The sequence below is a fragment of the Anarhichas minor genome, unplaced genomic scaffold, assembly GCF_050575085.1.
Source record: "Anarhichas minor isolate MPS153535 unplaced genomic scaffold, ASM5057508v1 ptg000030l, whole genome shotgun sequence".
Lineage (NCBI taxonomy): Eukaryota > Metazoa > Chordata > Actinopteri > Perciformes > Anarhichadidae > Anarhichas > Anarhichas minor.
The window spans coordinates 11,137,238-11,157,510 of record NW_027466476.1 but is presented as its reverse complement, the minus strand read 5'-3'; the positions used below and the strand labels follow the sequence as shown (position 1 = coordinate 11,157,510).

The 20,273-nt window shown below is 45.0% G+C and overlaps 1 protein-coding gene across 1 annotated transcript in view; it reads right to left on the bottom strand.

Annotated features, from left to right (window-relative positions):
* wdfy3 (WD repeat and FYVE domain containing 3) overlaps window positions 1-20,273 on the bottom strand; it is a 69,735-nt gene that overhangs the window by 21,132 nt on the left and 28,330 nt on the right. Inside the window, exons 17-35 of the mRNA XM_076104916.1 lie at window positions 19,223-19,460; window positions 13,957-14,057; window positions 10,247-10,465; window positions 9,899-10,080; window positions 8,676-8,907; window positions 8,429-8,589; window positions 6,608-6,719; window positions 6,328-6,518; window positions 5,955-6,107; window positions 5,616-5,689; window positions 5,359-5,520; window positions 5,048-5,142; window positions 4,773-4,893; window positions 4,379-4,596; window positions 3,270-3,466; window positions 2,024-2,158; window positions 953-1,132; window positions 219-452; window positions 32-131 (exon numbers count right to left, since the gene is read on the bottom strand). Coding sequence (XP_075961031.1) covers window positions 32-131; window positions 219-452; window positions 953-1,132; window positions 2,024-2,158; window positions 3,270-3,466; window positions 4,379-4,596; window positions 4,773-4,893; window positions 5,048-5,142; window positions 5,359-5,520; window positions 5,616-5,689; window positions 5,955-6,107; window positions 6,328-6,518; window positions 6,608-6,719; window positions 8,429-8,589; window positions 8,676-8,907; window positions 9,899-10,080; window positions 10,247-10,465; window positions 13,957-14,057; window positions 19,223-19,460 — 3,105 coding nt within the window. The remainder of the gene's footprint in view (window positions 1-31; window positions 132-218; window positions 453-952; window positions 1,133-2,023; window positions 2,159-3,269; window positions 3,467-4,378; window positions 4,597-4,772; window positions 4,894-5,047; window positions 5,143-5,358; window positions 5,521-5,615; window positions 5,690-5,954; window positions 6,108-6,327; window positions 6,519-6,607; window positions 6,720-8,428; window positions 8,590-8,675; window positions 8,908-9,898; window positions 10,081-10,246; window positions 10,466-13,956; window positions 14,058-19,222; window positions 19,461-20,273) is intronic.

Genomic DNA, 20,273 nt, shown 5'->3' with positions numbered 1-20,273 from the left:
CTGTATGAGAGCTTGAGGACTTGGTTCTGACCTAGAAGGACATCAGCAGCCAGAAGATGCTCCATGACGCCGTCCAGGATGTTGGACTGAAACTCCTTCTGCTGAGTTCTCGTGGAGCGCTCCGGAGAGGCCTAGTACCAGAAAAGGCACATTTAGGACCAGTATTTATGAAGGGTTAGGGTGAGTCAACGGGTCAGTGGGTTCGGTTAGGTCCTCACCTCCAGCAGCAGGTCAATGATGGGCGTCTGCTTGCTGGCCGGGGTCATGCAGAGGTTGTCCATGATCAGCACCCTCATGAAGTCAAAGACGTACTTTTTGGCCGGGTGGTTGGTCAGCGACGTCTTGGAGCCCACGTTGCAGTATTCGGACTGGCTGCGGTTCATACCCGAGTCCCCGGCGAAGGCCTTGAACTCCTCGGTGGGAGACCCCGCCTCATCGTCCAGATCACTGACCTGGAACAGGGTTGTTGTTTTTACAGGACAACACATCAAGCTACAGGATAAAAATAATACTATTCTGTAACAGAAAACAGACATATCTCTATTTTCCAATCCTACAGTGAAGCCGAGGAATTATCTTAACAAGTAAACTGTCTGAAAGCACGTTTGCTCTGAGGAAAACTGCAGAGTCGTGCACTTTGTTCTTGAAACTAAAGCAGTTAAGATTACAGTGCCAATGGTTTCAAATGAGATTCCAAAGGGACAATAAATTACAGTTGTTATTGCCCCATAAGAGAGAATCACAATATATCTGCAGTGGGTTTCTAGGGTTACTGATCAATGACCTGTGATTACTTGCTCTGGTGATGAGATGTTCTGCCTTTAAACCCAATTACAGACCGACTGCGCTTTGATTTAAAGTCTTGAGACAAGAGATTAGTGCTATTAGAGTTGCTCAATGTCCTTCTAGTCACAGGTTTCTTATTGCTTCTGGAAACAATGTGGAGCCGTACCATCTCAGAGTAGGGCCTGATGTTGAAAGGGAAGACGGTCGCTGCCAGGGCGCAGAGGAACTCCGCACTGTGCCACATGGGTGCCAGGTCGGGCACGTTGTGGTAGAGATACCTGAAGAACTGCATGAGGGTGACCGGGTACTCCCTCAGCCAGGAGCCCTCCTCCTCCGACTGCCACGGCTGGAAGACAAAGAAACGCACAAGAAAACAAATCAAGCAGCGACTCGACACAATCGTGTTCATTCAGACTACATGCAGCCTGAGTCGTCGTGAGTAAGAGAGAGAGGGGCGTTTGGGTCCCAGGAGGTCGACTCAAGCTTCTCAGCAACCAGCAGCGAGCGCCGTGAGATTCCCTGAGAAACTCTCCAGTGTGCGGATGAGTGAGGATGAAAACAGCACGTGTGCTGAGTCATTTTTGTTGGATTAATTGGAGCTTAAGAAAGACGACTTTAAAGAATCCGGGAAGCAACTGCTGTGAAATCAGACATAAAGAACCACTTAAAAAGGACTAATGAACAAGAGAAACCAAGACGCGTGTTCAAAAGTAATCTGCTTTTGGGAAAAGGTGTCGGATTTAATTAGTCAAATTATGGGTAAAGAGGTTTCTATTCAGCCTTAAAGCAACTTTTTTTTGCGCACCACTGGCTAGCTGTGAGAAGAAGCTGGCTCTGTACTCTGCGTCTGGACACCGTGGCAGAGAAGAGGAGACGATGTTGAAGGAAGGGAAGAGAGTGACTGAGCAAGAGGTCTGCCGGACGAGAGTAAATCTGAATCTGGCTTTTAGTCGTTGGCGAGAGCTTTGCGGAATAAAAGGCTGCAAGATAGAAACCGTAGTCTCCAAAACTGTAGGGGCGCCATATCGCAAAAATACCACTTTTTGCATAATGTTGCTTTAACTATGCAATTCGGATACTGATCCTGAGAGCATTGTGTTCTAAAGAAACTAAATGTCACTTTCTCTATCAACAGTTGTTGGTTTATAAACATCTCTTCTTTCTAAAGGGTACACTAAAGACCCGGGCTAATCTTGATCTTTGTAATTACGCTCTTCATGAGAGAGCCGCTTCTCACCAGGTTGAGCATGCTGCGCAGCATGGCCAGCAGCAGGAATGCCGCCTCGGTGTACACATTGTGGATGGAGCCCACGACGGTCCCACTGGAGGTCGGTATGCCAAAGATGAACGTCCAGATGGAGTCCAGGTCAAACTGAGAGGGCAAACAGACACTGGGGTAATATACAGTCAGATAAACACAATACACATTATTATATGCTACTGTTTTTCCTCCTATGTGTTGTTTTGACATCTTAAAACTGATAATATCTGCATATCTGGCATCGAGAATTTATTTTTTCACGTGGTCAATGTTGCAATTGAAGCATTTCAGCTTATTCTACTGATGGCTGGTTAATCATGCTGGATAACAGTGGGTTCAGTACTACAGTGTGACTCTGATGGCTATTGAGCTGTCAGACAACATTTTACTAAACGTATGTAATCTTAGTTAATGCCTCAAAAGGTAGCAATGTCCCCATTGTCCACTGCATCGTTCCCACAGAAGAACTATTTTTATTAAAGTGAGTTTAATTTAAAGGAAGACAGAAATTGAACTACATTACAGTCACATTTTATTATTTAATATTTACTGATCTTTATGGAAGCCCTGAGAGGCCAGCGAGAAAAAATAAAACTGTATTTTCTGAGTTCTTTAAACGCTTTTCTTTAAAAGTTTAAATAATTCATTAGATTGAAGTCTGATCTAAATAGTTTTCTCTCGGTATAAAAAAGGTGAAAAAAGGGTCATCGTTCTAAGTTCCTTGATTTTTGTTTCGTTTTTTCAGGATCATTTTTTAAGTTTGTTGTTGTAAGACTCATGTTGGCCACAAGAGGCTGAATTGCGCCACTACTCCATGTTCTAAATAGGACTAACAGCAGTCATGTTTTCTTCCAGGTGAGTTTTTATTTCTCCATGCACTCTAAACACACGGCACGTGTAGTGCGTGTTCACAAGGTAAATGAAATTGAAGTTTAATGCTCTCAGTCTTATTTAGAACATGGGGGTGCATTTCAGCCTCTTGTGGCCGAAATGAGTATCACAACAACAAACACTGACAAATGATCCTCACAAAAACAACAAAGAAAATTCATCTGCCAAAACTTTTCTTTTTAACAAGATCATCCTTAGAAAAAGGATCACCAGAATATTAGTTTCTCTCACTGGCCTCTCAGGGCTTCCATGACTCTTAGTGTATAACACTCAACAAAATACTGCAGAACCATTAATATACGTAGAAAAAGAAAGAAAGGTGTATACTAACATGTACCTGCAGGCTGTCCGGCAGCTCGGTGACGGGCTGCTGCAGGAACAGCGCCATGAGCAGAAAGTAGAGCTCGGGCACGTTGGTGTGTTTGGGCAGCAGCGTCTGCAGCACGGGCAGCCCTGGGAAGTGGCACGCCTCCCGGTTGATCTCTCGCAACGTGGAGCGCCCACCAGCACTGCGGCCCACGTTGAAGCCTAGAGTGGAGGGATTGAAGAGGGAATAAAACGGGTGGTTGTTTACCGGACGCGCCCTCCGTCTACGGGCATCTACCGGCTGTTGGGGCGGGTTCATCGAGGAGGCGGTTATAACCAAAAGACAGTAATTCTCTAACTGAGCTAATCAGGCAGGATTTAAAACTGGAAACTGAGCACTAGCAAAAATAATTTCAAAGAATAGGATTTGGTTGAATGACAAACTCCAAATCTAAGGGCTTCATTTTGATAGCACACATTCTGACAATGCTAATGTTAGGCCATGTCACTACTCAGCGAGGTTTTCATAAGCAAGGTCAACGGTTCTCAACCTGGAGGCTGGTGGGATGAGGAGGTTGGAAAGTGGTTTACAGGAATCTAACACACAAATTAGAGAGCACGTCCGTCATTTTTGTCTTAAATCGTTAATAATTAGAGCTTAAAAAGTCGAGAGAAAGTTAATTTCCCAGGTTGAAAACCACTGAGCTCAGGAGGGACTACGGTCGCAGCAGCAGCAGCAGCAGCAGCAGGGAGAGCAGGGAGGCAAAAAATGAGAAGACGAACCCTTGGCTGTGAGGCGCACAAACTGCGCAGCTTTCTGTTTACTGAACGACGGCCAACTCCGACGGAAAGCGTTGCCAGAGTGAGGAGAGGCGTCTGCTGAGCCATATTACAACATACAGTACATACGCTGCACATTATCACGGCATGCTTCTGACTCTGGATGTGGGGAATGTCTCCATTTAAAGAATTAAAACAATAATTTGAGCTAATATCAAGCACACGTCCTTCCAAGAACACTGCCTAGAATTTACTCAATCCAACTTCAGAGTCGACACTGTGTCTCAGATTTTGTTTTTAATCAACTGCGTTTGCATGGCGGCCGTGAAGCCTTCCCCGGGCCCGTGCACTCACCCAGCACTGTGCCGATCTTATTGGTCAGGACGGAGTCGGTGTGGTCCAGCCAGCCTCCTCCGCACAGGCCCTCCTTGAAGCGGTTGAGGATGGACTGGTTGGAGAGCAGCACCACCAGGATCCACAGAGCCGCCGTCACCGTGCTCGAGTGAAGGTGCTCCTCCATGAACATCAGCAGCCAATCGAAGCCCAGCGTCCGCACCAGCTCCTCACACGCCCTGCAGTCATTATTATTTCATTACTCTCACAGCCATTTAAGATTAAAGTTTAGTGTTTAGTATCAATTAATAGCTGCACACTGTGCAAAGTGTCTGGTAGTGCTATAATATTCTTTCAAAAGGTCGAGGTTTAAAGCTTTGAGGGTAAGCAGATATGAGGAGGCTTTTCGACTCACTGGGCGTTGACGGTGCACTTCTCTTTGGTGGTGAAGAGCAGTCTGAGCAGGTTGTCCAGCAGCCGGTTTCTCAGCAGAATGAGGTTGGCTGACAGGAGGCCGCCGAAATCATCGTCATTACCTGGAGACACAAAACAGTTTTCAAAAGGGAATCAGTCGGGCTAACAGCCAGAATAAGTTGAATATGGCAACTCAACATATTTATACATTTTACGAACAAAATATGATTCAAAACACCCGTTTCTGTAGTTCCACATATCTATATTTATTGTTACCTCCATCGAGCTTCTCCTCGTTATTGATTTCCATGATGACAAACTTTTCACACACGGCAAATGTTGGCAAAGTAGAGGAGATGAACTGGCCGAACCTGAGAGGTGACAAACAAGAAGGAACGTTTTTATATTTACTTTGTGATTTTGATTTCTGTTCCTCAGTCTTCTGGCATCAAGCAAACAAATAAAATTGAACAAATGCAAAACTGCCTCTTGTAATTGACATGTTCCATTGTTACTTTATCCTGCGCGAGTTAGATTTAACAACAGGTCTACTCTTTGAGGATGAGTACATGTGAACACGTGTTTACCGCAGCAGGTCGTATGGGTTGGGGAAGCCCTGCAGCAGCAGGCTGAGCACGTTGCCGATGGCCGCTACGGTCGGCTGGGACAGCGAGGTGTCCCTCAGGGTCAGCAGCAGTCTGGGGATCAGCTGGAACTCCCTCAGCAGTTTGGCGTTCTTGGCCGCCTCGCTGTTGAACACAGAGAGCGGTGGCACACGGGTCAGATCAGAGTTTGAGTCACTTTTTAATCATTTCGGAAAAAAACAAAGTTTTTGAACACTTGCCTGGATTCTGTCAGCAGTTCGATGAAATGCTCAAACAGAGACAGATGGAGCTCGTAGGGAGCGTGGAGCCAGACCTGAGGAGCAGAAGGAGCAGGCTGAGGCTGAGGCGACACAAACAAGGTGACATCTTGGCACAGAGGAACTCAGTTTCTAAAAAGGTTCAACCGCCGTGTAATTACTTTTTTTCCCCTCATTCGGTCACAGCAGCCTGTGCATCCCAAAGTACACCTGCAACTAAAATGGTTCAACCGCTCGACTGCAATAACGCTGTCGGATCGAATGAGTTTGGTGAAGAGTACTTTATTTCATCAGCATCTACTGGTTCCATTAGTTCCTCACCTCGAAGTCACAGAGCAGGTCCTGGAAGGCGGTGGAGTTGGGGATGATGGAGGTCTCGTGGCCGCTGTCGACCGTCCCCACCAGAGAGAAGGTGAGGTGGAGGATGTGGCTGTTGAGCAGCGAGCGCTTCTTCTTCAGCAGCATAGCCAGCAGCTGCAGAAGGGACCGAAAAAAAAGGTTTTAACCAGCACGTCTCATTGCATTTTATTTAATATCACGTCACATTTCTGCTTCATCTTCATCCAAATCTAAATATCTTAGTTTGACCAAACTTATTAGCTTTCAGTTTGAGATTGTGCAGGAAGTGAACAGTAGTAGGTCTTTAGATCCATAAAATCAGAGCGCGTCATGTGACCGGTGACTTGTTTCTAACCTGGTAGCCTTTGATGCGCTCCATCTCCTTACTGGCCAACGGGTTGCTTTTCACGACACACACCAAAGCCTTGACGGCAGCGTACAGCCCCTCCACGTCTGACGCCATTGCGACCAGGCCCAAGATGGCCGCCGCCCCACCCACATACTGCAGGTTGGTGGCCACGGGTTTAGCCACGAACGCGCGGACGCCTGAAGGGATGAGAAACGTAGTACAGCTGCAGTGTAAACATGACTCTCTGAAATGCAGGATTAGCTGCTGATTTTAGGAGTTTGTTTACCTAAATATCCAATGACAGCGGCTCCGATGGTACGCGCTGGCCCGTTGAGGTGGCCCGCGGCGTTGTGAATCAGCTTGACCGGAGTGGCGTTTTCATGAGAGGACACAGTGAGCTACAGAGGAAGGGAAGATGATCAGTTCAGACGGGGGTGTCAGACCCGGCCGTATGTAGTGGATGACTGTGAACAGTCATTAATTACAATGTCTCAATAAAATGCACAGCTATTCCTATTTTTCCACTGGGGTTCGCGTTGTCCTAATAAGAATATGCTACATACGCTGTTATAGATCCAGCTTGCTTACATTCAGGGGGGGAATGAATGACTAAATGATGAATGAATTGTCTGTTTTTACATCGAGACATCTCAACTCATCTGTTTAGTGATGGATTTTTCGTTAGTTTTACTGGTCCCGCCCTTATGAAATCAAACTGGGCTTCCACACCCTCGAGAAACCAAATAACACACAATGTTGATGTGCTTATTTGTCAAATGCATCCTCTAGTCTTTGCTTATAGGTTTGTTTGTTTTGCTCTGAGGAGGGTTTGAACACGGCTTGTTGTGGATGTTGTTACATAAAGAGCATTAGATGTTAGTGTTGAAAGCTGCAGTCTTGTATCAAGGTCTGACCTTTCTAAAAAGCTTTTATTCAGCCACTTAAAATGAAAAATGGGACCAATTTAGCAAGTCGGGAGGAAAAGAAAGACGCCACACTCTGTGGCTCTACCGGAAAATACTCGATTTATTCATTTTAACGTCATGTAGCGAGTGACAAAGGTGTGACAAATACTGCCTTTGTGTGTCATTTACCTCGTTCTACTGAGAAACGAGTGATAACGTTATTTCTAAAGCAAGAACACCAACGTATTCTGCTATGAACGACTCTCTTCCCGTTCTACAACACGTCCCTGCGGCAGCAGAAATGCTGCCTCTGCACTTCTTTCTTCGCCGCCTGCTTCCCGCGGGTCGCCGAGAGCCGAGGCTCAGCGGGGGAGAGCAATGCAGGCTGGGAAATAACTGGACAGGTGGGGAGAGAGATAAGGACGGAGGAGGGAACTCATTTGGAGCTCAAACACACACACACAATAGGATGGTGTGCTAGCTGCATATATATGCGTGTGTGTGAGTGAGCATTCAAGCGAGTACTGACTGCATATATTCTGTTGAGGAGGGAGGTTGACTTTGCACGCTAGTATGTACCAGTCTGTATATATGTGTGTGTGTGTGTGTGCAAACTAGTGACAGATATGATCTGTTGTGATCAATCTTTAAAACGGAACTTCAAGAATATATTGTTTATATAATTTAAGGCTGGATGAAGTTCATTTTGTTGCTGACATTGCACTCCTCGATATCCAGAATGGACACTTCGGTTTTAAGTTGATGCCAAAATTCTGAAAAACGTGACAGTGCTCGTTTTCCTGTCCCGTCACCCCAGAGACGGTAGAAAATGTCCCAGATAACGCTCCACTGTGAGCTCCAGATCTGTGTTTAAATCAGCAGTGAGTGGTTGATATGTAAATGCTCATTTATAAACAATTATCACAGTAAATCTTTACAATAAACCAGATCATTACCTTTTAAGGAGAAGCAATCTGAACTATTTTAAACAGCAGCTTTAAGGAATAAACCAGCAAAGGTTTCTCCAATAAATAACTCATTCTCCATTTAAAAAGACTAAACTTTGTGTGGCTTTATTCAGGTGAAAACTGTCTATATTTTGCATTCAGTCCATTCATCTCAGTCTCAAAGCTTTCTTTTGACAATACAATACAATCCTATTACGCTGACTTTCGTTCCACCGAGCAGTGGTAATGTCTGACCTGTTTGGCGATGGCTTTGCTGTCCAGTTTGTTGTAGACTTTCCTGATCTTGGCCACAGTGAGAGTGGAGACGGAGAGCGCGTAGAGACTGAAGGACACCTTCTCCTCCGGTACCAACGCCACCGGGGAGGCCGGAGATACCTCCGCCTTAGAGTCTTTACCTGAGGTATAAAAAAAAAGATAGAAGATTGGAGACCAGAAGAAAGAATATGAGGATTGAAGGGTCAACTTCTCGAGGGCCACTCACAGGGCAGGTAGACGGCCTGGAAGCTGCCCACGTAGATGGGTCCCAGCTCGTAGATGGCGGCGACGCTGGCGGCGGGCAGGACCTCCTCCAGGAAGTGGCTGGGCCCTAGACGCCACACCAGGCTGGAGAGCTGGCGCTGGGCCGGCGGCGTCCCCACGTACCCGTAGACGGTGCTCAGCACGGGGGGGTTGGTGGAGCCGGAGCCGCCCGGAGCGCTGTGGACGTAGTGGAGCTGGAGGAGAGAGGGGGAAGGTACAGGTGAGATGTGTCATTTTAACGTCGGGGTTCATGAGTTTTATGGCGGCAATCTGAAGAACTGAGTGAAAACGCTGCACAATGTCTCATCTGTTCATTATTCATAATCCATAAATTTGAGGGCTGATTAATGAGTAGAAACTAGTAGAAGATTTGTGCTTTACAGAAACCCACAAAACCACCAGTCCCCTCTTACATGCACACAGACTCATAAGAAACGTACGAGCGGCTTGTTCTTTAAAAACAGAGTTTACGTTGTATCGGGACAGCATGCAATTAAAACCAACTGCACCAGAGTTAGCTAGAGGCTAATTAGCATCTGTTGTCCCTATGTATGTGAGGAGATCGGTCAGATATCTACTCTGTTTCTATTCATATGTCCATCTACATTATAGATGATGTGTGTAATGCTGTGACTTGTTACCGGTTCTGTGTGATAACCATGAATCAGGGCAACTCGTTTCTATTTAATTTAATGGTAATATTAGATTAAACCGAACATCCAGAGGCCTTTTATAAAGTCACAGTTCTCAGTGGAGACAGTGAACCGTACGACACCCATGCTTGATTCATGGTTATTAAGTTGATTTAATGTTATGATGATCGATTAATCATTTCGGTAATTTATCAAGAAGAAAATACCAAATATTCACTAGTTTAAAGATTCTTAAATGTGTTAATTTGCTGCTCAGCTTTAAATGAAATATCTTTGGGTTTTGGACTGTTGATCTGGCAAATCTGAAGAAGTAGGCTGTTAATAATCTGTCATCGGCCTTTTTTGACATCGTTTGGACTAAACTATGAGCCGCTTACTGGACAAATAATGTAGAAAATCCCTTATAAATCCTGAGTTGCAGCCCTAAAGGGGACTCTGTCCAACACTGGGTCAATTATAAATGTCGGTGTTTCCATCATGTGCTCAGACTCTTCCCGACTTGTTGTGCACATCCCTCAGTGTGCGACTGTACCTTGACGGTGCTGATGAACTGGCCGTCGATGTACAGCGTGGCCATGCTGTTCTTCAGCATGCCTTTGCTCATGACCAGCACCAGGTGGTGCCACTGGCCCTCCAGGATCAGCTCGCCGCAGCGGAAACGAGCGCAGCAGGGCAGGATCTCATAGAAGGAGGCTTCTTCACTGGACTCATCAGCTGTTTGATGTAAAAACATGACCTCTGGGTTACTGACTGAAACCCCACAAGAGACGGCTTCATTAGGTGTAATAGATATACAAACTAATAATTAAAATGGACCAAACCATTGAAAAGCCACATTGTGAAGAGAAGAGGTTGTGATATTTAGCTCCACTGTACTCACAGTGGGACTGCAGCAGCTCCTCCTTGGTGGAGACGGTGAGCGAGCGGTCTTTGGCGGACAGAACCACGGCCAGGCAGACGAAGTGCTGCTCGGAGGACGTGGCCCGCCGCACGACGGTCAGCAGCCGCACCGGATGGGCCTGGGGAGCCGCGCTGAAGCGCTCCACGCAGAACCAGGTGGAGTAGCTCAGGCCCGACGGGGGCGGGAACAAGCGCTCCCCTGGAGGAGAGAGAGGGGAAGGTGGAGGAGAGAGAAAGATCAGAGGAGGTCCGACCACTTCATGTAAATATCGACGCTCCAACACTGAACTGTGTCAAATAGGACGCTCGTTCTTTTGCCTACAGGACCATTGGTGTGTGTGTGCACCATATTGGGTTTCCACCATGTGGAGCTCTTTGGAAGAACATTTTCATTTATTTACAGAGTGCCACAGACATCGTCGTTTTTGGACACACTGCATGTTTGCTCTTGCTGTGACTTGATATCACAGACGAGATGGAGCCGATAGCGGCAATAAGTGTGATGTGAATATTATTCATGCGTTACAGCTGCTTGGATGTATTTTGCTTTGTATTGTCACTCTCACTTTGTCTTAACGTCGTCTATGATGTTGAATGTTTTGTTTACTTCTATCTTTTTGAAGTGAAATACATCAGTGAGCCCCTTGAGTCATTTCATCTCATCCGTACAGATTTATTCCATCACTGCAGTCATTCATCATTTTTAATCACTTCTAACCAAACCAAACGATGTCAGTATTTACACAGAATAGCTTCACAACCGACGGCTGAATTCACACAGAACGGGCTGCGGCCGCTGAACGCACCATGAATTGCGCATCATTTGAAAATCATCATTTGAAAAATCTGCCCCGTCTCAAGGTCCGGTTCACAAAAGATGTCGTAATTATTATATTTCAACACAAACGTTGTGCAGCTGAGTGCAACTCGCCCCGTTTCTGCAGATTTGTTCATATAATAAACATGTTTTTCATTCTTTTTTCCTTCTCGAGTACTGCAGGGCAGCTTTATTCGTTTAGTTGTCGTGACACAGCTGCTATTGCATCACAGAATACATCAGTTTGATCGGAGCATGACGATGACGTCGTCTGGCTCCAATCGCTGCTGCCATGATCAGTGGAAAGTCTCGCTGTGACGCCCCTGATGAATGCACTTCAGTTGCCATCAAGTCCCTGAAGAAGCTAATACTTTCGCTGTAACTGCGTGTGTTTGTTAGCGCTTTGTGTTTGTAATGAGGATCATTTGCATAGAAAAGGCACAATTCTGCGCTAAAATGTCTGCAAATTACTTAATTAATTACGTACAAAAAGCACAGGAGCACGAGACTATATTTGTTTGGAAGAGGTGTTCCGACGGGTGTTTTGACAATGACACGGTTTCTTTTTGTCTTTTTTTGTGCAGGTTTAGCGGTCGCTAAAGCCGCTTAATCCTTCTGAGAATTAGCCACTGGGTGCGTAGAATAAATCTCAACACTCGGCCGTAAAGAAAGGAGCTAGCATTACGGAGTGTCACTATGTTGGACCGAGCCTTTGAGCCTCACACGATTGCAAACTCACTGCGCCTCAGGACCAAGCTGCCACTCAACAGGTTATCAGACGGAACCAAATTAAAACGGGCCAGAAAACCATCGCTCACTGTCTGCTGCAGCCAATAAGCCAGTATTGATTTTAGTATTAGGCCTTAGAGGAGCACAGACCAGCTAAACGTAAGTTCACTGATCCAATACATTACTGCTTGTTTGTGTCGAAGGAATACAGACTCTTTGGATTACAGAAGAAAAAACACATTAATGCTGCAAGACAGGAGACAGTGTGTGAGGGAATACATGCATTTCTTATGAATATCAGTCGATGGCTGATACCACAGAGGTGCTGTGAGCTCCTGAGCACACGGAGGATAGTTTGATGAATGAGCTTCCCGATGATGTCATCCAAAGATATGGGTCAGATAGGAGCGAGATATGGGAGGGAAGGGAGGAAGGGGTTGAAACAAACGAGGCAAGAAAGGAGACGAGGAAAAAGTGACAATAGAAGGAAGGATGGAGGGAAAGAAAAGAGAATAAACAGTAAAGGAGGAACAAGTAACGAGCGGAGGAAGAAAGACAAAGAAAAGGATTGTGGGCTGGAGATGAGAGACGAAAAGGACGGAGAAAAGGAAGATGTGAGTGACGGGGAGAGATGAGGGAGGGAAAGAGAGGTCTATAAATAGTGTTGACTGGATGGAGACGACAAGAGGAAAGAAGGGTGGATGAGTGCAGAGGGAGCGGATGAATAGGTAAACAGACGGAGACATGATAGTGATGAAGGAGATGATGAGGAGGGGAGGGGTTAAGAGAGGAGGGGATGAGGAGAGGAGGAGGAGAGAAGACAAGAGGAGGAGAGGAGAGAAGAGGAGAGCAGAGAAGGAGGAGAGGAGGAAAAAAGGAAGAGAGGTGGAGGAGAGAATAATGAAAATGGGAAGAGAAAAGGAGAAGAGAATAGGAGAGAAAAGAAAAGGAGAAGAGAGGAGAGAACAGAAGAGAAGAGAAAAGGAAAGAAGAGGAAAAGAGGAGAAAAGCTGCAGGAGAGAAAAGGAGAGGAGAAAAGAAGAAAGCTGTAAGAGAGAAAAGGATAGGAGAGGAGGAGGAGAGAAGACAAGAGGAGGAGAGGAGAGCAGAGAAGGAGGAGAGGAGGAAAAAAGGAAGAGAGGTGGAGGAGAGAATAAGGAAAATGGGAAGAGAAGAGAAAAGGAGAAGAGAATAGGAGAGGAAAGAAAAGGAGAAGAGAGGAGAGAAGAGAAGAGAAAAGGAAAGAAGAGGAAAAGGAGAGGAGAAAAGAAGAAAGCTGTAAGAGAGAAAAGGAGAGGAGAGGAGGAGAGGAAAGGAGAGAAGAAAAGAGGACAGCTGAGAAAAAGAGATGAGAGGAGACGAGAGGAGAGGAGAAAAGAAGAGGAGGAGAGAGGAGAGGAGAAAAGAGGAGAGCTGTAGGAGAGACCGAGAGGAGTCAGCTAGCTGTGCTTCATAAATACTCAACGAGTCTTCAGACTAGAAAACCGATAACGTCACAATAATGTGAACTCTGCCTCCAGATCTTTGGCTTCTTTGGGTTTCAGGTGTCGTCGTTAGTTTTTCTTTCACATCAACAAATGATGAAAACTAAAAACATGGGAACGAACACACACTGTGGGTGAGATTAAAGAACTCCTGAGAGGTAAAAACACACAACACTGTGCTCCAAGAAGAAGAAAGAAAGTGAGAATCAAGAGGAGGGGAACAAGAGGAAGCCATGAGGAAGATGGTGCACAAATAAAACACCACAGATGACACAAATACATGACACCTGTGTGTGTGTGTGTGTGTGTGTGTGTGTGTGTGTGTGTGTGTGTGTGTGTGTGTGTGTGTGTGGTTAAACAACAGGTGGGATGTTGAGCAGGAGGAGATTTTCACACATTAGAATCTTTTCTTACTCTTTCACTGCTTGAGTACAGAAATGCTTTTATACCTCAATCCTTTCTAAACAGATGGAACATGTTAATACCACGAGGGCAAAGAAAAACAAATAGGTAACAGATATTGGCTGTTAGATTATTTTTTGGTGCTTTTTTCTGCCTTAATTTGACAGTGTAGCTGAAGAACGGAATGCTTCTCGTTAGTCCCCCAACTAGTCCTTAAAGTAGTCGATACGTCTCCGTACTTATATGGGCCGTCCTTACCTGTGCCCATCCCGCTGAGCACCGCTCCGTCGCTGACCCCTGAGGCGTTGGTGTTGTTGGTGGGGGCGTTGTGGGGCGCCAGGCTGGGCAGAAACAGGCACCTGCACAGGACGACACAGGACAGACGAACGTTACATCGGGTGAAAGAAGCTGGAACAGGCACAAAACAAGCTGACAAGCTTACACGTGTAGTAGTCGGGTTTGCTTAATTAGTCTGGCTCCCCGAGATAAACTATTAGAGAGAACAGCCTGGTAATTCAAGTGCTGGAGACACTGGAGCTTTGTGTTATAATATGGAAATCTCTACTGCCTGATACTCAAGGATTAATTATGTATGAGAGAAGGATGAAAGCGTACATTCAGGCCCAGTTTTCAAAAGGAATTGGAGTTACATCTCCTTGCACTTTAGCTGAGGTCCGTGCTGGTACTGATTATAATGACAATATCAAAAGGTTTCAAAGTCTCCAGTAAGCTTCCTGCTGAAACGATGGACCTTTATTTCCTTTGATAAAGATTTACGTCTTTCAAGGACTTCTACAGCGGACAAAGACTGACAATCATTCCAGCAAAAAATGACACAGACTTTGAGCAGATAATGGCACCTTTCACCAAGAGGCAGTGAGTCGGCGTTGTGTTCTGCCGACTCACTGCCTCTTGGTGAAAGGTGCCATTATCTGCTCTCTAATCACACTGAAACAGTGCTGAAGACACTGCTGCTCTGGGAAATGAACATGGGGATTTGTGGGGGGATTTGTAGGGACTGAGGCCTGAATCGAAGCACACGAGAGGAGAGGCCTGATGACGGCAAGAAGCTTGAATCACTATCACCAGATGTCCACACAGTATGGTATGGTACTTTTTGAATGCTAAGCACTAAAAACTAAGTCTATCACAAACAAGTTTATCACAAGGCTTTGGTCATTTGTCTCATTTATTTATTTTATTATAAACTGCAGCAGTAATTCAGGACAAATCAGAGGAAATGAGCACAATTCTGAAAGGTCTCCTCCTGTAACGTCGCATTAAGTGATTCAACTACTGTCAAAAACTCAGACAAACATCTCTAAAGATAAAGCACTTATAACTGGTGCTGAAACAATTAGTCAGTTTACTGATAAAGTGTTATAAAAAGACCCAATTAAGACTAACAATGTGTTAGTCTGTGGCACTCACTGGTTCCTACTGAAACAATCAGCTTAGGGCTTTAAGAATCTTTAAAAAACATCACAAATACATAGTTTCAATTTTAAAAAGCGACTCTTAAAACAGCTGGAAATTAGAGCATTTACTAGTTATTTATGGGAACAACCATGGAGCTCTATGGCAGAGACGGCTTTGGAGACACAGACAATAGTTGGTGGTATGATCAAATCATTTGTTTTGGGCTTTTAAGGGGATTTGATGACAATAAGAAAAATAAAGAATGTCAATGTTGCCTCATCTTGTATTGAACAAAGTGCCCAATAGTTCCCTGGTTTCATCTTCTCAAACCCGAGTAAGTAAAAACATCTTTAGGTTTTGGGCGGTCGGTTGGACAAAACTAATTTGAAGACATCCCCCTGGACTCTGGGCGGATTGACAGAAGCATTTTAAAAACTCATCTGACATTTTATATCATTAATAATTGATTATACGCACAGACTACATTAATCAATAACACAAAATAATTGATGCTTAAAGGCCTAAATATAATTAGCCGGGAAAGAATGTTGTGCGTTCCTGCAAACCACAAAATACTTTGAATGTCAACGTTTTTAAATTCGGTCATTAACGTATTAATCGAGTGACTGTTATTAAGTCACAGGGTATAATATGTATGTATTGATTGAAACCGGTGTTGTTCGTGTCCCGTGTGAAACCAAAAGTAAACGTTGGCGATAAAGTTTAGTTTAGTCGTAAATTACTTATTTATTTGCGGCAGTTTCATTGTTACTCTACGAAGTAGTTTCGCTGCCCAAACCTAACCAATCGTTTCACAACATTACCCACAAGGCATTGTGTGTTTCTGCAGCGTGATACGAGGCCGATATGAATTGTATTTTAGGTTCAGAACCGTCGGCTGCGTTGATCTTTTTTTCAAAGAGACGCTAATCGAGCTCCAAAATGAGCAGATTTTTGTTTTTGGCTCTCTCTTTGTATTCCTCCACCTGGACAGGAAGGCCCCCGGGTCAGGGTCAGCGTCTCTGAATCTGGCAGGGATTCAAGGACACGTCTCAAGAGCAGACACTCTGGTCCTCAGTTTAACAGACAGACTGTCAACAACACCACCACCACCACCCTGCTGCTGCTTCATAGTAACATGTATGCTGTCTTTTTAGTCCTCATCGAGATTAGGTTAAACAGAAAATAAAAAAACACTCCGGGGATTTCACCAGCTTGTTATGATGATTCTTTCCTTTCCCCTCCACCCACACTGGATGGGATGGGGGGGGGGGGCGCCTTGTGAGGTGGCTGGCTGCGTGAGTGTGCACCGGTGTGTGTGTGTGTAAGCATGTTGTGCAAGATAGAGAGTGGAGATGTGCACGTGTGTGCAAGAGAAGAGAGAGTGCCTGTGTGTGATTCCTAATAGCAGCAGAGGCATCAATATTTCATGGTGACAGATGGGAGAGGAAGGAGGGGGTGTGTGTGTGTGTGTGTGTGTGTGTGTGTGTGTGTGTCCTCTGTTGATGGTGAGGAGAAAGTGGGCCAGAGCCTCATCGCCTGTGTGCTGCTGCTGCTGCTGCTTCGCTGTGTTTTCAGGAGAAACTCCACGTTCTACTCGGAGGTATCGGCTGCGACGAGTCAAATGGGTTCTTGTGGGTAAAAGAAACCGGAAAGCTGAGAAATTATGAGGCAGGAAATATGGTCACTGAAGGGGGGGGGGGGGGGGGGGGGTTCTAAAAGGGGTGAGTCAAAGGGAATTGATCTGGCCGTTAAGGTTTTGAAGATGTTTTTTTGACACGGAGGAAAGACGCCTCATTAAGTCTCGTATCTGACCAGAGAAAGACGAGGATTATTCATTTCATTAAAAACACGAGGACCTGAGCTGCTGGAGAAGCAAAGAAAGTACTTCAGACCCGATCTATTTAAAACTAGTATATTCTCAGTTATGAAATCTTTGTAATGGAAAGAAAGAAGGAAATTAAATTCTAGGAAATTTGGGAGAAGTGGAAAATGCATATATCTGTCCTTTGTTTATTTTATTTGTTGTATCTTGTGTTCTTTAATTAAATGGAAAAAAAGCAGAAAGGATGGATTGTTCTGCAAAAGTATCTTAGTAAAGATGTGTGAACTGCTGCTGTAATGTGATTTTAAATAAAGAATAAAGTGTAAAAAAATAAAAAAATAAACAAAACATGGACGACGCCTTAAATCTCACACTATGCTTATGCATCCTGAAATCAATCGATATTCAACAGGGATGATCCCAAAGGTCGCATTGTGCTGAGAGTGAAGGCTCAGCCTTTCACCCGCATGAGCTGAACGGACCATACACTGATGAAAACTGAGATGTGGTTGAAACACTGCTTCTATTTCAGGACGACGTGATGCATTTACTTTCATAAGTATATTCTCAACTCTAACAAACAAACAACATCAACGCCAACACGGACAGCGGCCACACTTTGTCTACATGTTAAACACCGAACAGAGAGAAACAGAAGCAGAACAAAGAGAAACCACAGAACTGTAAGTGGAGCACAACATTGAGCAGGAATGATGACAGGTGGTGTAAGCATCAAACCACCTACAGTATGCCGGGAGCTCTGGTATATTTCACATGCAATCTGACACACTGGTGCTGGTAGACGCAGTATGCTGCCTAATGCCACGTTAACATGTGCCACCATTTCATCTCCCAGCCCCAGCCATCTTATCAATTTCATTTACCACATCTCGGATTCTGTACCTCGACATAAGACTTCTGAAAAACATATCTGGTGTGTGTGTGTGTGATGGGTCAAATCTGCCGTGTGCGGCTGGTGTGTGTGTTGCTCTTGAAACTGTGTTTGAAGGGAAAAATGTGCAAAAGATTCAGGGACATTTGAAACAACAACGAGACAGTTAAGGTCTAACAGACTAGTCCATTTGAAATTCATAATTCATCCCTTTGCTGCCTTGCTCTGCAACAGCGTCACACACGAGGCCAATCAAAGAGATGCTGCGTCGCTGTTCAATGCTGGTCAGGTAGTCACAGGAAATAATCTTTGGCACTTTGCCGCTAAACTGACACAAAACGTCGACAACGACCTTTTGCAAGACGTCCACCCTTTTCTTAAACCTGCCTCCTTATGAATATTAATAAAGAATAAAACATGTCAACAGTTGTTTACTGCGTGTCAGAGCGACATTCGTGCACGTATGTGTTGCTAAAAGTGCGTGGGCGAATTGCCAAGGTCACATCCAACGCGCCGTCATTTCCACTGACCCCCGACATTCACCGAGCGGCTAACATACAAAGCGACCGAGTGCAGCAGAGCCCGTCAGCAGCGACCAGCAGCAGCAGCAACAAAGCGCGGGGCGTCGTATGACATACAAGGCGGAAAATGAGCCTATTTGTATGCGCGGCTCCACAACTGGAGGCGAATAACAGCCTCCTGCTGAGACAGTCACCGCAGAGAGGTATAAAAAACAAAAAACACAACCTGTTAGATTGCAGGGTTAAAATAACATGCGGCACCCTGAGGGGTGTGTGTGTGTGTGTGTGTGTGTGTGTGTGTGTGTGTGTGTGTGCGTGTCACTGGTGAGAAAAAAGACTATGAAGAAAAATATTTTTAGAGAAAATAGATTTACAAAGGACTAGAATCATCTGTTGCTGCAACAGCTTTTTAAAGTAACGAAGACTGGTCCATTCATTATATTAATAATGGATCAAATGACGAGATGTAATGAATAGAAAAATCAAAGGTGAAGGGATGAGCTCGGTGCAGCATTTCTTCTCAGCTTTACGCATGTTTTTAGCCTCTTTTTGCTCGTTGTTTCAGTTTTATAGCACCATAACTGTCTGGTTCAGTGTCATCGGTTCGTTTCCAGCAGCTGTATTAAAAATGTAAAGACTAGCTGGTGGAGAAAGTGGAGCATTTAGCAGCTAAAGAGCCAGATATTATTCTCACGAATAGGTGGAGACCAAAACGGAGCAAAAAGAAGAGTGAATGTTGGACTTTGATTCAGGCAGAAGCACAACTCGAAATAGCAAAATAGGAAAAGTTGGCCAACATATTAGCAATAAGAAATGCATATTATATCGACCAGATATGTAAACACTCAAAGTTTCGTGCAGACTAACCCGAAGCCCTCCAGCGAGGTGTCAAACTCCACGAATGCAGGCGTGACGGCCGACCCGTGCAGGCGTATGTCGTGGGGCGTGGTCATGGACACCAGGCACTTGACTCGGGTGAGGGGCACGGTGCTGCCCTCGGCGGAGCGCACCAGGCTGCGGCTGATGCGATACTGGCCGTTGTCCTCCGCCGGCGTGGCGAAGACGCTGTCCGGACCGAAGCCCTCCATGGACATGGTCATGCTGTCTGTGGAGTCAGGACGGACAGGTTCAAAAACACTATATCTTTTTACTATCACACATCTCCCTCTGCTCAGGCACTAAAACGATCATCTGCATTTGTTTTGAATGCATAATATGAACAGTAGATACATAATAATATTTAAAGTATATATTTACTTTTCAGTCATAGATTTCAGGTAAAAAGGCCTTCAGACTAACTGGATAAGGGGAATGAATCAAGCCTGGGTCGTCATCATCCTAGAAGGACTAGAATGAACTTCGCTGCTCTTATTTATTAAGAGCACATCCGACGAAGACAAATTCGATCAGCGCAGGAACTACAACACCGAGCAGCGGCGGCTAATAAACCATGCTAGATAGCAGTGTGTTCTAACAGTGGCAGCTTGTAAGGAGCAGTAATTAGTCGCGACTCTAAATTCATTCGCAGCTGGGAGGAGACACAATAAGCAATTGGGACATGCTGAGGAGCCCACGAAATTACAAACATTAACGGCTGTAAACAGAAAAACAAACCATCTGCATTAGACTCACAGTGGCAGGACGAGCTTTGTTTAAAACGGGGAGTTTAAGCAGGTTCAGCTGGAGATTAATCGGAGGCTGAAAGGACTACTTTGTGCACAATTTGCTTTAAAAATGCTGTTAAAAAACCCCCACTTCACATGCACCTCATGTACTTTTTATGTAGAACGTTTGTATACATTCAAAGTAGAGGAGTTTACCATAATCTTACATTCTGATTAGTCTTCCCACCAACTCTGAGGAGGAAATAAGTTGCACTGGGTCCTACATACTTAAGTCTGGCTGTTCCGCCGATTTT